Genomic DNA, 13,896 nt, shown 5'->3' on the forward strand with positions numbered 1-13,896 from the left:
ACATTATTACAAAATTATATCTACCTGTCATATGATGCCAGTTTTTAAGATTTATTTTAACCTTCTGAAGTACAAGGTCATAATCGCAACTATTGTTTTTACATCAGCTGTTTAGTTCACCCCAACAAAAGTGGCGGGTGACACTACTCGATGGTCCAATATATGAATATGAATGGTTCTACAGAATATCTGAGGTAGAGCTCTTCTATTTAAAGATAAAGTTCTGATGATCCTTCCTCGTTTAAACATCTCAATTTTTCATGGATAAATCTGAATTAACAATTATGGATTATTGAAAAAGCTTTTCATAAAATAGTAACTCTTCATTTAAAAAGCCACTTTTGTAAGTGCATGGAAAATATGTTACGTTTTTCAATTTGCACATGACTATGTGCAAGTTCCCTAGACAGAACTCGTGGCAGGGGCCATGGCCAAAGCAATTTATAGCCCACATTATTCACACATGACATTGCAAAAACATGTAAACTCCAAATTTCATTGAAACTTTGTGAACCAGCTATAGATCTTTGCCTTCTAGAACAAAATTTAAATTATTTGTTGTGTGAGCTCATATATGGTAAGCATACAATTTGCCTTCTAATTCTTGACATTCATTTTCTAGATAGTTGGTCTCCATTTGTGCCTTCTACCAATGAAAATCTTAACTTCTTTTACATCACTGATGTAACTGTAACCATCCCATGCCTCAGTACTGTGCCTGACCTGAATGTGACACTCTGCACGGTAAGTTATTAATCTCTCTACTTTATTTATCTACTCTGTGTGCAGTTATTCCTTGGAAATCACAATATACCTTACGGATACTCACTGCGTAGGATTAAGTCCAGATCCTCACTGAATCCCTGGCTTCGCTTTGTAACTCATAAAGCCACTGGTATCATTAGTTCTGTTTCATATTGCCAATGTAACCTGTTAATTACGAAAGTGGTCTCTCCAGCTGACCTTTGTTGTGCTTTTGCTTAGAACCTCTTGGCAGAAACTCCTACCCTTTTATTCTATATACCCTATTCCCTTCCCAGCCAAATATCTAGAGAAGCACATTAATACACAGTTATCTAAACATATCAACTCCTTCTTGATCACACCAACCTGGGTTTTGTCCTCTTTAGAATACGGATTGTGCATTACTTGCTGTTGTAGATGACTTTAAAATGGCAGTGAATCAGAGAGGACATGCTGCCCTGATCCTTTGCGAACTGCATACAGCATTTGACAGTGTGTTGCATCTGGGTTGTTTTGCTCATCTTGTTGCGTGGGCTCTCATTATCCTAAATGAGACTACTGGATTTCTAGGCAGCAGGATCGATAACGGTGTGGGGGACTGAGTCTGACCCACGTGTAAGGAACTCTGTCACCCTAAATCCGGTTGTTGCTCCGGCTAACTAGCAGTGCCTCATTTCTCCCACGGGGAAGAAATGATTGGGCAGCCGAGCGCATGACATCTTTGGAACTTCTCAGGGAAGTCGTGGTCACTCAGATCCAATTCAACTCTCTCATTCACAATATGGTCTCATATACAAATGACAAAGACAGTATAAGTTTTATATAATGTTTTAATAAAACGACTGTATTTTAGATATTAAGGCGTGAGCCGCAATAACCAGAACAATACAACATAGTAGGATTGATATAGTAACCAGGAGAGTAAAACATAGAAATAAAGCTATCATAATTCCTAACCGTTTCTACTCTCCCTCTGCTTGTTCTATTTAGAGCACAGCATGTTAAGCTTTCAGCTTGCCTTTCTGTATCACTAGGGAGACGGACACACTCATACCTGAGCAAAGGCCTGTGATCTGGTTCAGCATCTGCAACGAGGCAGTCAGCGTCTAGTTGTGGTTCCCTGGTCGGAATCTCCCTCTTGCATGTATTGGGACAAGGAAGTGATTTTATAACTAACATGTCATCGTGATCACAAAATGTTCCTACGCAGGAATGGCAAGTCTAGACTCCTACCACGTCTATCGGCAATGTACCAGACTGTATCCTTGACTAAAGCACAGAGTGAATATGTTATGAAGAACTCCAGTGCTGAAGTAGGCAAAACAGTGTGATATGAATAAAAAACAACACCGTAGAACTGGCTATTCTGTAAAATAACAGTACGAAGCCTAATCAAAAGCATTTAGAGCAAGGTGCACAGAGGCTCTAAGCTGTTAGCAAATGAATAAAATATATTTAGGGCAAAGTGCACAGAGGCCTAAGGCCTGAAGCTAATGCGCAAAATATACGTAAAACTGACCACACTACACCCTCCCCTTGTCGGTAGCAAGTGGTTCCAACAACATAAAAAAAAAAAAAACATGACCTAAATTTAAACCCAACATTTCGACAAGATGAGAAGACAACAAAGTCATAAATTTAGGAAACATGTGACGATAGAGCGAATTGCAATATAGTGTCAATTTAGTCGGGAGAGAGAGAAAAAAAATCCAATTGTCAAACAGAAGCAATAGAACGTAGAAGCTCCTCCACTTCGAGATATGTTAATATCGGAAGATCCACGCCACAAAGTACCATGGAGCAGGTGTGTTCCAAAGCCCCAAAACCATTGAGGGCGGCACCCCGTGTAGTGCCACGGAAAGAGACAAAACCATCTTCCTCCAGGAAGGGAATCTCATAATCCGCTTCACGAAGCAAACGCAACCGCAGTGCACAAGTCTGGGAATGAGCCCTAATCAGGAACATCAACAGATCAAGATCAACCACTGGAGAGCGCTGCTGTGAGAGACAGAAAGCCAGTGCATGTTCAAACGAGCACCAAAGGCATCGAAACACGGGTTGCACACAATCCAAAACCGGTCGGAACGACAAAGACCAGTCACACTCCAAATGAGCCAGGAGTGTTGCTCCAAAACGCTGCATCATGCGTTCACGACACAGCTGCGCTGACGGGAGCAGCAATACAGGATCTCGTTGCGGCGGGACAGCCATTGCGAAAAAAAAGCAACAATAGCAAAACTCCAGCAAATAAAGCCAAAGTAATTGGGAAACCCCCAAAAATGCTTCCGAAAATAGAGTGTATAGCCGAAGGTATCAAACCGAATACGGAAGAGAAGGTGTGAACGAAACCAACACCAACGGCTTTGAAAAAATGAGCAATACCAGCAGTGCTAGATGCATTAAATATACGTCCCACAAGTTCACCGAAGTGACTCGGAAAGTTAGTATTCAAAAGGGACTGTATCTCCGCCGATGACCTTGCCACTTGAAGTGCGTAGGTCTTGCTGGCAGATGTAAGGGCCACATGCTTTTGAAACAATAAAGCTTTCAGCCGACTCAACTTGTCGAAATCAACCTTGGAAGTAGCAATATGAGGCCAGATGTCCGCTACCTCCCTAAATTCAGTAGGGGGAAACAACACATTCCCGCAGCACGTAACGGCCTTGTTGACGACAACGACGTAAACTATTCCGGCACGCATGCCACAGCAACGTTCTCTGTTAAGAACAATGTAACTGCCGTTAGAAAGCACCTGGAAAGTGTTTTTAATTACCGGGACCGGAACTCCCTTCAGATAACAAGCTAAGTTAGCAATCGAAGCATTACACGCTCCGTGCAAGGACAGCTGTTTACAAACCATGGAATGGCTAACAGAAGCTTCGCATTCGCTACCGCTAAGAAAAACTTCCCGCAAACCATTAACACATCTGTACTGAAAAGGAAGCTCCCACACCTCGTGTATGTAACTGTCACCCAATAGTTCATATCTACCCACCGGAATGTGCTTCAAACAAGAAGTAAATTGCAGAGTGGAGATAGGCAAATTAATAACCCCATGAATCAACCACTCAGCTGACGGAATCTCAGCCACCGTAAAAGGCAGTTTCTCCAACTTTTCAATATTTAACATAACATACGTTGCTTCCTTCTTAGCCATCAATTGTTGTTGACGAGTTAAATTAAAGGAGATAAAGATCTCTCTGGCACGAATGTGCTGCCATGGAACGCGACCCGCCTTCAAGGTCTGAAGAGTCCAACCCAGCTGCATGATAGATCGTGTCTGACTCTGCCCATGATATAAAGAAGACATGTCTGATTTTATAATGTCAATAGCAGAAGAGACAATGCTGTCAATCGTGTAAACACGGTCAGAAAGGGTATGCATGCCATTATCAACAACAGACAAAGTCTGCAGCAGATTTTCTTGATCAATCTGTCTTAACCAGGCTGCAGCCTCCTGCTGGGAAAGTTTCCAAAACTCATTATACACTTCGTATAAGAACCTTTTTCTCCGGGGCACGTTGGGACCTGACAAGAAATCTTGTAAATCAGTACCATTAGACAATAACTTGAGGTGTGACTTAACTGCACCCAGCGTGGAGTACTTCAACCATTGTTGACAAAGTTTACCCACACTGTATGTAGTTATTATATCTGCATGTTCTGGTGAAATGTAACGAGGGTCTGCCCTACTAGTCCTGAACCCCCCAGAAGAAGTAACAAAACGTTGATGACACTGATTAGTGTCTACAGGCCACAATAACCACCTGCCCGGATGTAACGATGAAGCGTTAAGCGTACCATTCTGGACCCAATGCGTAAATTCACTAAAAGTATCATTCACATAGTGCTGCCAGTTATTTAATTTAGAAGGGACAGGTATTCTAGGCAAAGTCAATTCTCTAATCGACGCCAAGCCCAAACAACTAGTCTGTTGTACTGTGTCATTGAGGAAAATCATTTGCACAGGGATAATGCATGCTCGAAATAATGTATCTCTGCCTTGCATCTGCCAATTTTTCATACCCCAAACACTTTTCAAGTCAACAGTCTTCAACCAGTATTCATATCCTTCGACCGAAAGTTTAGATACAAACGAATTAGAATACAGTAATTTAGTATCGGTCAACAAAATTTGCTTATTAGAATACGGTGTCACTTTAAAATAGTAAGACTTAGCGTTTCGCTGATCATGCCCAGAAAAATATGCAAATTTATCATTATACGTTTTCGAACTCCCTTGTGGAGGAGTCGAGCAATGTTCCCATTGTACATAATTAAAGATTGACTTAGGGCTACTTGCTTTGTGAATAAAGTGGTGTCCATAACAGGTGTAGCAAAACATATCACCATGATTATCTTTAAATTGGTAAGCATCTTCATCATCATAGACAGTATAATATTGCAAATCTTTTAGCATAGCATCTACTGTCTTCACATCCCAATCATCAGAAACAATGCCTGGAATAACAATATCATTCATTGACAACTTCAGAACATACGGTATTTGAATCAATTCAGTGGGACCATATATATCAAACATTACTTTATCCCACACAATTCCATCCGGAATTGGTATTGCAGAAATGTTCACATTGGATAAGTCTCTTCGAACCATATGAGACGAAAAATGTGGTCTCAACACAGTCTCCACGTGCTCAATGTCTGATCGATCAGGAAGAAAATGACCATGTATTACCAGAAAAAAGGTAACCACAAATCCCAACCATAAAAAAATAGTCAGTACAGCCATAAAAAGCCACAAATAGTTCCAAGGAACAACTAAATATGTACGTTTAAGCCAACTTAGTAGCTTACGTGGACCTCGGATTGAAGACAGCGAAGACGAAGAGCTGGATACAGCCGCATCCGCGTCGTTGAAGCAGCCAGAGGCAGTTCTCGCAAAAGGTGCAACAGTGAACAAGGAAGCTGATGGAGGTTCTCTCCTAGGTACGCTATAAATCACATGTTCAGAAACATCAGTAGAACGTACAGCAACTTGAGAAAAAGAATCGATATCAAACGTCGACTGTGGAACAATCGCAAGATCATCTTCCACCCTCCCCAAGCTCGGAGAGGAAACATGGTCGGTGCTAATCACCTGCAGCGGGACTTCTTCCCCAGTAGTGAGAGGGATGCCGGAACTACTGGGTGTCCCTCTTGGTCTGCTGTGCAGAATCGGCCACATGTTGTAACTTGACATTATCAATGGAAACAAAACGATTTCCTTTGGCCCCTTGCAGCGGCGGCAAAATCACAGTTCTCGTGCCGCTCACCCCCAACACCGGGACAGGTGCTCGATAAGAAGGAGCAAATTCTTTCTTTACTGCGACCTTTTCACGCACTAGATCCCCAATCCTGGGTATCCAACCAGTAGGTGTTACTGGCTCATCCTTAATTCCAGAGGAGGCAGCACTTGCAGAAGAGTTATCTTCACGGAATTGTTGTAAATCCTGCAAAACAGTGACACGATCATTTATGTCAAAGGGCGTTTCTGCCGCCTCCACACCAGGACCATCTAGATCAGGAACATACATTCGTGTTCCGAACAGGCACTCATATGAAGTACGACCCCCCAGTGACCTTCTAGGCAAGTTATTAAGTGCTCTCTGTACTCCATACAGGTGGGCTAGCCAACTATGACCCGTACCTATAACCCTGGCTGTTAAGGATTGCTTTAAATCACGATTTAAACGCTCCACGACAGAATTTCCCTCGGGATGAAATGGAGACGAGAATTGGAGTCGGACCCCCAACGAAGCCATGGTGTCCCTGAATGCCTTAGAGGCAAAAGCAGGGCCCTGGTCCGAATGAAAAGCCGCAACTGCAAATGTATCGACAAAGATACGCAAATCTTTAATAACAGTCCGAGCGTCAGCCGAGCGCTGTGGCCAGACCCACACAAATCTGGAGCACGAATCTACTGCAACCAATATGTATTTGTATGCACTATCTGGTGTCAGTGGACCACAATGGTCCAAGTACACACACTGTAATGGTCTATTTGATATCAGAAGAGGAGTCTGCTGCGGGCGTCTAGCCGACGATACTTTAATTTGTTGACAGACGTCACAACAAAGGACATACTGCTTTGTCTCCTTATAGAGACCAGGCCACCAATAACGGGCCTGTAAAAGCGAAATCATGGCAGCCACACCAGCATGCGCAGATGCCACCCCTTCATGCGCTGCAGAAATTAATCGAGGTCTCTCAATCTTATTCGGTAACTCACGTACACCAACGCCTGGAATATTAACAACAGCATTTAGTGCACCACTCAAGCAGTAACTATATTTAGAAGGGAATCCTTTAGGAAATGGCGTGCCAACAGCCGTAGCTTTTATGGCAGCCGAAATCTCTATGTCTGGTTTTGAACTCGAACGAGTTACCGCGGCTACAGTGGCGATAGCCACTGCCGACTTTGCAGCCTCATCAGCCAAAGTATTCCCAGCAACGTGTATTCCAACGCGCTGGTGTCCAAGTGTATGTACAACATGGACTTTAGGAAGCGTCTCTTTCAGACCCGCAACCTTACCCCACAACTATATATGTTTAATGGTGTTGCCTTTAGAATCTCTGAACCCATTCATTTGCCAATAATGCAGATATTCATTGAAGGATTGCACACAGTAGTAGGAGTCACAGACTAGCAAGGTCAATATCGCCGGCTCTGCATGCTCCAACGCTAACAAAAGAGCTTTGAGCTCAGCCAGCTGCGCCGTGCAATCTCCCAAGGTTTTAGTATAAGTATGTCGGGGGCAGAAGACTCCCCCCTCCATAGTCCCGCTCACCACTGCACATGCAGCAGAATACTGTTGTTTAGTCCCAACCGCCGGTTGCGCAGAGCCATCGGTATACATGACCACTTCATATTGGTCAATAGGCAATGTGCCAGCAGGAACCGGGTACTCTATTTCATATTGAAGAAATTCTTGAGTCTGCAGCTTAGGGTCAAATATGTAATCCACATCAGTGGCCGCCAAAGATGTAGCCCATTGTATCCACCGCGGGTGTAAAGCTTTCGAATTAGGAACACTCGCTTTTGTAACAGCCTCCAAGGCCGGAATTGGGGAAACGACAATAATGCGTTGGCCCTGGGCTAGCGGTCTTTCCTTGATCACAGCCATCTGTACTGCAGTGAGAATTTTCTCAGTCTGTGCAAAACGTTGTTCTGCAGCAGAATACAAGTGGGACTTGTATGCTATCGGGACTGTCTCCCCTTCATTAAAGGTGACATACGTAAATCCAACAGCCCCAGGAATCACCCTGATGACCAAATTAGTTTTATTGTCCCGTGTGTGTAAATGTTTAACCGCTAAGAGGTCATTCTGCAGCTCTCGCAGTATGTGTGTATGCTCAATCGTCCAAAATCTACTTGAAAAATTCGGGCGAATCAGTTCATATAAGGGTTTTATACGTTAGGCATAATCAGGAATGTAAGTTCTGCCAAAATTCAGAAACCCCAACAAAGACTGGAGCTTCCGAACCATATTAGGAGGCTGCAGTAAAGCACATTTCTCCAAAAAATGTGGCGCCAGGCTCTTGCCCTCACTCGATAACTCATATCCCAGGAAAATAACACTGAGGAAGGCAATCTTCGATTTCTTAAAATTAAACTTATAACCAATATCAGCAAAACCCACAACAATGCGCGATACGCGACTGAGATGTTGTAGAATCTCATCGTCCGTCAAATAAATGTCATCAACATATGATAACGCCTCAGGGTCCAACTCGTGCAAAAGTTCAGTCACACGAGCCGAGAACAGTCCTGGGCTATTCTTATACCCCTGAGGTAAACGACAAAACTTTTTCTGAGAGCCAAACGCACTGAAACTGGTATAGTCCCGACTTTCGGGTGCTATATTCTGGCAGAAAAATCCATTCGAGATATCCAAAGTTGTTTTGTATTTTTTACGCACTATATTATTCATAAGCGCAGCGCTATGTGAATTCTGTATTGCATATGTGCGTGTATGACTATTCAAATGTCTGTAATCCACCACTATCCTATAGGAATGGTCCGGTTTAGCAACCGGAAATAAGGGATTATTCATCGGCGAGACACAAGGCTCAATCACACCTTGGTACTCCAATTGTGTAAGAATTTTCCGAACCGATGCCCTGGCTTCAAATTTAATAGGATATTGCGGCTGTGGCTGAGGTTCTCCTTTAATGGGAATGACATGATAAGGTGATTGTTTATCCCACCCCACATTATTTCTATATAGGGCGGGGGCTTGTGCTAGAGCCCATGAATTACCATATGACTCCGCTAGTTCTCTCGGAACAAGTGGTGAAAAGGAAGGCGCAATAACCTCCTCCCCAACTGGACAGTCGCGAACAAAGTCAGGTGGCCAATCTTGTTCGGCCAACAGGACATCATATGATTTCACCATATGGTCCCAAAAGATGGCGTGTACAACGCGGTCAACGTCCCCTTCTAATCGTAGAGTCACAAGATATACTTGATCAGGATCAGAGACTCGCATATCCGCCGTCTCGACTTGTATGAAGTCATCAGTTGCTTTCGCCTCCAGATGCTCTAGAAGACTCCGGCGAACTATTGTGACCTCTGCCACGCTGTCTAACAGCGCTAACGCCCATGTCTTGTTCGTCAAGAGAACTCTCTTCTTGAGCGGCATGTCTAACTGAGACTGCTGCCACTTTCTTCTTTTTAAACTGCTGTTTTTGTTGCAGCGGTTTCTCTTCTTGTTTAATAGAAACCTCTGCTGAGCGTTGTGAATCCTGTCTCGGTTTCACGTACTCCGTCCTCCGCTCTGACCGCCCACCTCTCTCACTTCTTTTCTCCGAGGAGTCCTGAAAGGAACGAGATTGGCGCGTATCAGTACATTGATATCTTTCAGGTGTCTTCAAAGTATCCCTATTCCTGAGATTATACTTATTTTGTGGGGTCTCCGGTTGCGGAGACTGCCCACCATCTTTCTTAGGTGTTTGCTGCTTCTTATCCCAGCGCTTTTTCGCACCCTCAGGTTGCTGTTGCTTAGAATTATCCTTATTATTTTTACCCTGCAATTGTGGCTTCTGCGGTCGAGCCCCTAGGCTATCACGACCAATACTAGAATATGTTTCAGCTATTATTCTCGAAAGTTCCCGCTCCTGATTAATCTGCGGAACGTCCCGAAGACGCATTCGCACTGCTAGTGCTACAGCCTCCCCCTTGAGATTACTCAAAATAATAGAAGAAACCGCGTCAAAATTACCCATCAATTGCATGCCTAAATCCAAGGCAGGGGCAGCCCCATATTCATCCTGAATTTGTTTAAGCACCTCCGGCAAATTAGCCAAGTCGGTGTACCGTGTGCTGTAGTATAGAGAGCGGCAAACACCGTGCCCCAAGTATTACAAAGATCCACCGTAGGAACCATCCCATACGGCAAACACATTGTCAAAATTCTATGCTTATCCTGAGGTCCCGTATGGGGAAATACTGCTTCCAGCGTATTAATTTTTTGCGCCAGCCAAAATGGAGTCTCCTCACGTTTAGCCGGTACTTTGCCCATTACAGAGTGTACAGTGGCCGGATTTATTCCCGGCACCACCGCATGTGGGTGAGCTGGAGCAGCACGCGCTGCATTAGTATTTAATGTCTGCATCACAAACTGAACTAATCGTCTGTACGTTGCAGTTAATTCCACATATAAACGACGCACTTCAGCCACTGCCACATTTGCCACTCCAGGATATGGTGTATATGTAGCCAATAAAGGCCAGGTCGGACCATCATTACTCAACGGACCTAACCTTACTGGTGTCACTGAATGTGGGAGGGCGCCATCAAGCCAATTATGGTGTTCTTGATAAGATAAAGGTATTTCTAAGTATGCATAAGCCCTGTATTGTCCAGGGACATTCGCAACAGTATATTCGTGAAAAGTATTTGTACCCCCATCAGCTGCTGGAAATATGACCCAAGAATAAAAAAGTTCCGTTCTATAGGCTGCATGGGCGTCCACCACAAAAGTGACCGGACCCCCCTGGACCGTCAGTCCATGTGCTATCAGATGACCCGTGAGCGGCAATCGCATATCAAGCGGTATATTTATTACAACTGGATTCGCCATTAGTATAACAATAATGGCTCTAGGACAGAGAAGGCACACCAATATCGGGGTATTTCCTTTCAAAGTTCAAGCTTGAACAACCAACCACTCAGTAATAGGATGTACCCAACCTGTGGTGGCGGAAACCCTCAGCCCCACGGACGTCTCCGCATACGGAACCGAGGAGTCAAAATATATACGAGACCGAGAGAGTCAGTCGGACCCAAACATTAGAGCCAGACCAAACGTTGGCGGCGCCATGTCGCGTGGGCTCTCATTATCCTAAATGAGACTACTGGATTTCTAGGCAGCAGGATCGATAACGGTGTGGGGGACTGAGTCTGACCCACGTGTAAGGAACTCTGTCACCCTAAATCCGGTTGTTGCTCCGGCTAACTAGCAGTGCCTCATTTCTCCCATGGGGAAGAAATGATTGGGCAGCCGAGCGCATGACATCTTTGGAACTTCTCAGGGAAGTCGTGGTCACTCAGATCCAATCCAACTCTCTCATTCACAATATGGTCTCATATACAAATGACAAAGACAGTATAAGTTTTATATAATGTTTTAATAAAACGACTGTATTTTAGATATTAAGGCGTGAGCCGCAATAACCAGAACAATACAACATAGTAGGATTGATATAGTAACCAGGAGAGTAAAACATAGAAATAAAGCTATCATAATTCCTAACCGTTTCTACTCTCCCTCTGCTTGTTCTATTTAGAGCACAGCATGTTAAGCTTTCAGCTTGCCTTTCTGTATCACTAGGGAGACGGACACACTCATACCTGAGCAAAGGCCTGTGATCTGGTTCAGCATCTGCAACGAGGCAGTCAGCGTCTAGTTGTGGTTCCCTGGTCGGAATCTCCCTCTTGCATGTATTGGGACAAGGAAGTGATTTTATAACTAACATGTCATCGTGATCACAAAATGTTCCTACGCAGGAATGGCAAGTCTAGACTCCTACCACGTCTATCGGCAATGTACCAGACTGTATCCTTGACTAAAGCACAGAGTGAATATGTTATGAAGAACTCCAGTGCTGAAGTAGGCAAAACAGTGTGATATGAATAAAAAACAGCACCGTAGAACTGGCTATTCTGTAAAATAACAGTACGAAGCCTAATAGAAAGCATTTAGAGCAAAGTGCACAGAGGCTCTAAGCTGTTAGCAAATGAATAAAATATATTTAGGGCAAAGTGCACAGAGGCCTAAGGCCTGAAGCTAATGCGCAAAATATACGTAAAACTGACCACACTACAATCTTACAGCTGATGTTATATAGGGTAAATGCATAGCTTGACTTTGATCTCTCATTGAGCAATGTCTGCAAATCTTATTCTTCTTACCTTCCATTCTGAATTTCATTCCTTATTATCAGGGAACATTAAGGGCCCCTTCTGAGCCCCACCCCTTTTTCAACATACACATCACCCCTTTCATTCAACTCATCTATTGACATGGTTTTACCTTGCTTTCATATGGGGACAATACTCAGATTGTACTGTGGCTCGATGGCAATGCCACTTCTTCCCAAATTAACTTTCACATATGTCTACTCAAATCTGAAAAGCAGAGATACTGCTTATGGGCACCTCCCTATAAAAGGGGCTCTGTCTAGTGACCCTCTAAACTGGGCCTGCACCTATCCCTTGTTAATCTGTTAAAATGTTTATTTAATTACACCTTTTCATTCTCTGTTCAGATTCAAAACTTTGCCTCATATTGTTTAAGGTACATCTGGGTTCTTCACAACATTTTGCATCTTCCTTTTGATTGTCAGGAAACTGGTGTTCTTTTATGCCTGGATTTCGATAGTTCTCTCTCTCTAGTCTTCCTTTGTACCTCATTAAGCAATTTCAGTGTGCACATTAGGCTGCAGCTCAACTGCTTTTTTGTCTCCTTTGTTTTTCATCAGTTTCCCATTTTCTGTCAGACCTCCATCGGTCCCGACTGGAAGGGGCACTGCCTTATAAACCTCTCTTCGTTTGCAACTAAGCCTTCCATTGTAAAAACTCTTCCTATATACAACATACATTTAAGAACTACTTACCATCTCTCTGTTTCTCTGTTAAGAACCTTTTTATGCCCCCCCCAGGTCTGCAAATCATGGGAGGAGGTCCCAAACTTTGAAATAACTTACTGTCCACTCTTTGTAATGAAAGCTGCTTTCAGACCATCCATAGTAAACTAAAACGTCACTGTTTCTCAACTGTTCTCTTCTTCCTTTAGGTGTTTCATTTTCCTCTGTGCTACTTTAACACCAAGACCTCATTAGGGTAACAGCACACTTTTACAAAACACCTCAATAATTAAATCAAACAATCAATCACATATTCCTTGTGGAATTAAGCTTAATTTCCCCTGTAAAGCGCTTATATTGTCAATCACATATGATCGATTGTGCAAAAACATGCTCCCTCCACCCTCCTTTTTGAAAGAGCTAGATTTTAGTCTAGCTTTTCCAAGACATTATTCATTGTCCTGTAGAATTATACCTCAGGTCTCTTCTTGTATAATGGAAGGTAATTGAGACTGACAAGAGTCATAAATAGATAATGCTGAGTATTTAGACAATACCCTATCATCAATTATATTTTATTACGTTAAGAATTTTGTCAAGTGCTCTTTAACCCACCAAAAGGATGTTCTGGTGCTAGGTTTGCTGAAAAGATGAGACAGGCACCTATGTGCTTTGAAAAGATAGGTGGAGGAAAATAGCCATGTTTTAAGCTGTTTTCTAAAAAACGCACAACCACCGCTACAAGTGTGGAGGATACTTGGTACAAACAAAAGATGCCAAGAGGAACGAAGCAACCTGGTGGATTGATAAGTCTGGATGTTCCCAAAAAATATGGGACCATTGCCATTTAAATATTTATGGACTAAGCAAAGACACCTGAAGCTGGCTCTCTTAGCTATCGGGAGCCAGTGCAGCTTTCTTAGGAAAGGACCAATTCAAACATAAAGAGAAAGATTATGAGTAAGTCTGGTTTCCTTGTTCTGAATAATATAGACTTGCAGTCACACCTCCCTGTTGTCCGCAGTTCCTAGCAGACATATGAATAAGTAAAGGTATTATTTA

General features: G+C 43.2%; 1 protein-coding gene across 2 annotated transcripts in view; it reads left to right on the plus strand.

Moving 5' to 3' along the window:
• The window catches only part of KDR (kinase insert domain receptor), a 75,061-nt gene that overhangs the window by 16,428 nt on the left and 44,737 nt on the right, over positions 1 to 13,896 (plus strand). For both annotated transcript variants that reach the window (XM_069201143.1, XM_069201146.1), the window contains exon 4: positions 623 to 744. In XM_069201143.1, the coding sequence (XP_069057244.1) occupies positions 623 to 744 (122 nt within the window). The remainder of the gene's footprint in view (positions 1 to 622; positions 745 to 13,896) is intronic.

This window comes from Pleurodeles waltl, chromosome 1_2 (genome assembly GCF_031143425.1).
Source record: "Pleurodeles waltl isolate 20211129_DDA chromosome 1_2, aPleWal1.hap1.20221129, whole genome shotgun sequence".
NCBI lineage: Eukaryota > Metazoa > Chordata > Amphibia > Caudata > Salamandridae > Pleurodeles > Pleurodeles waltl.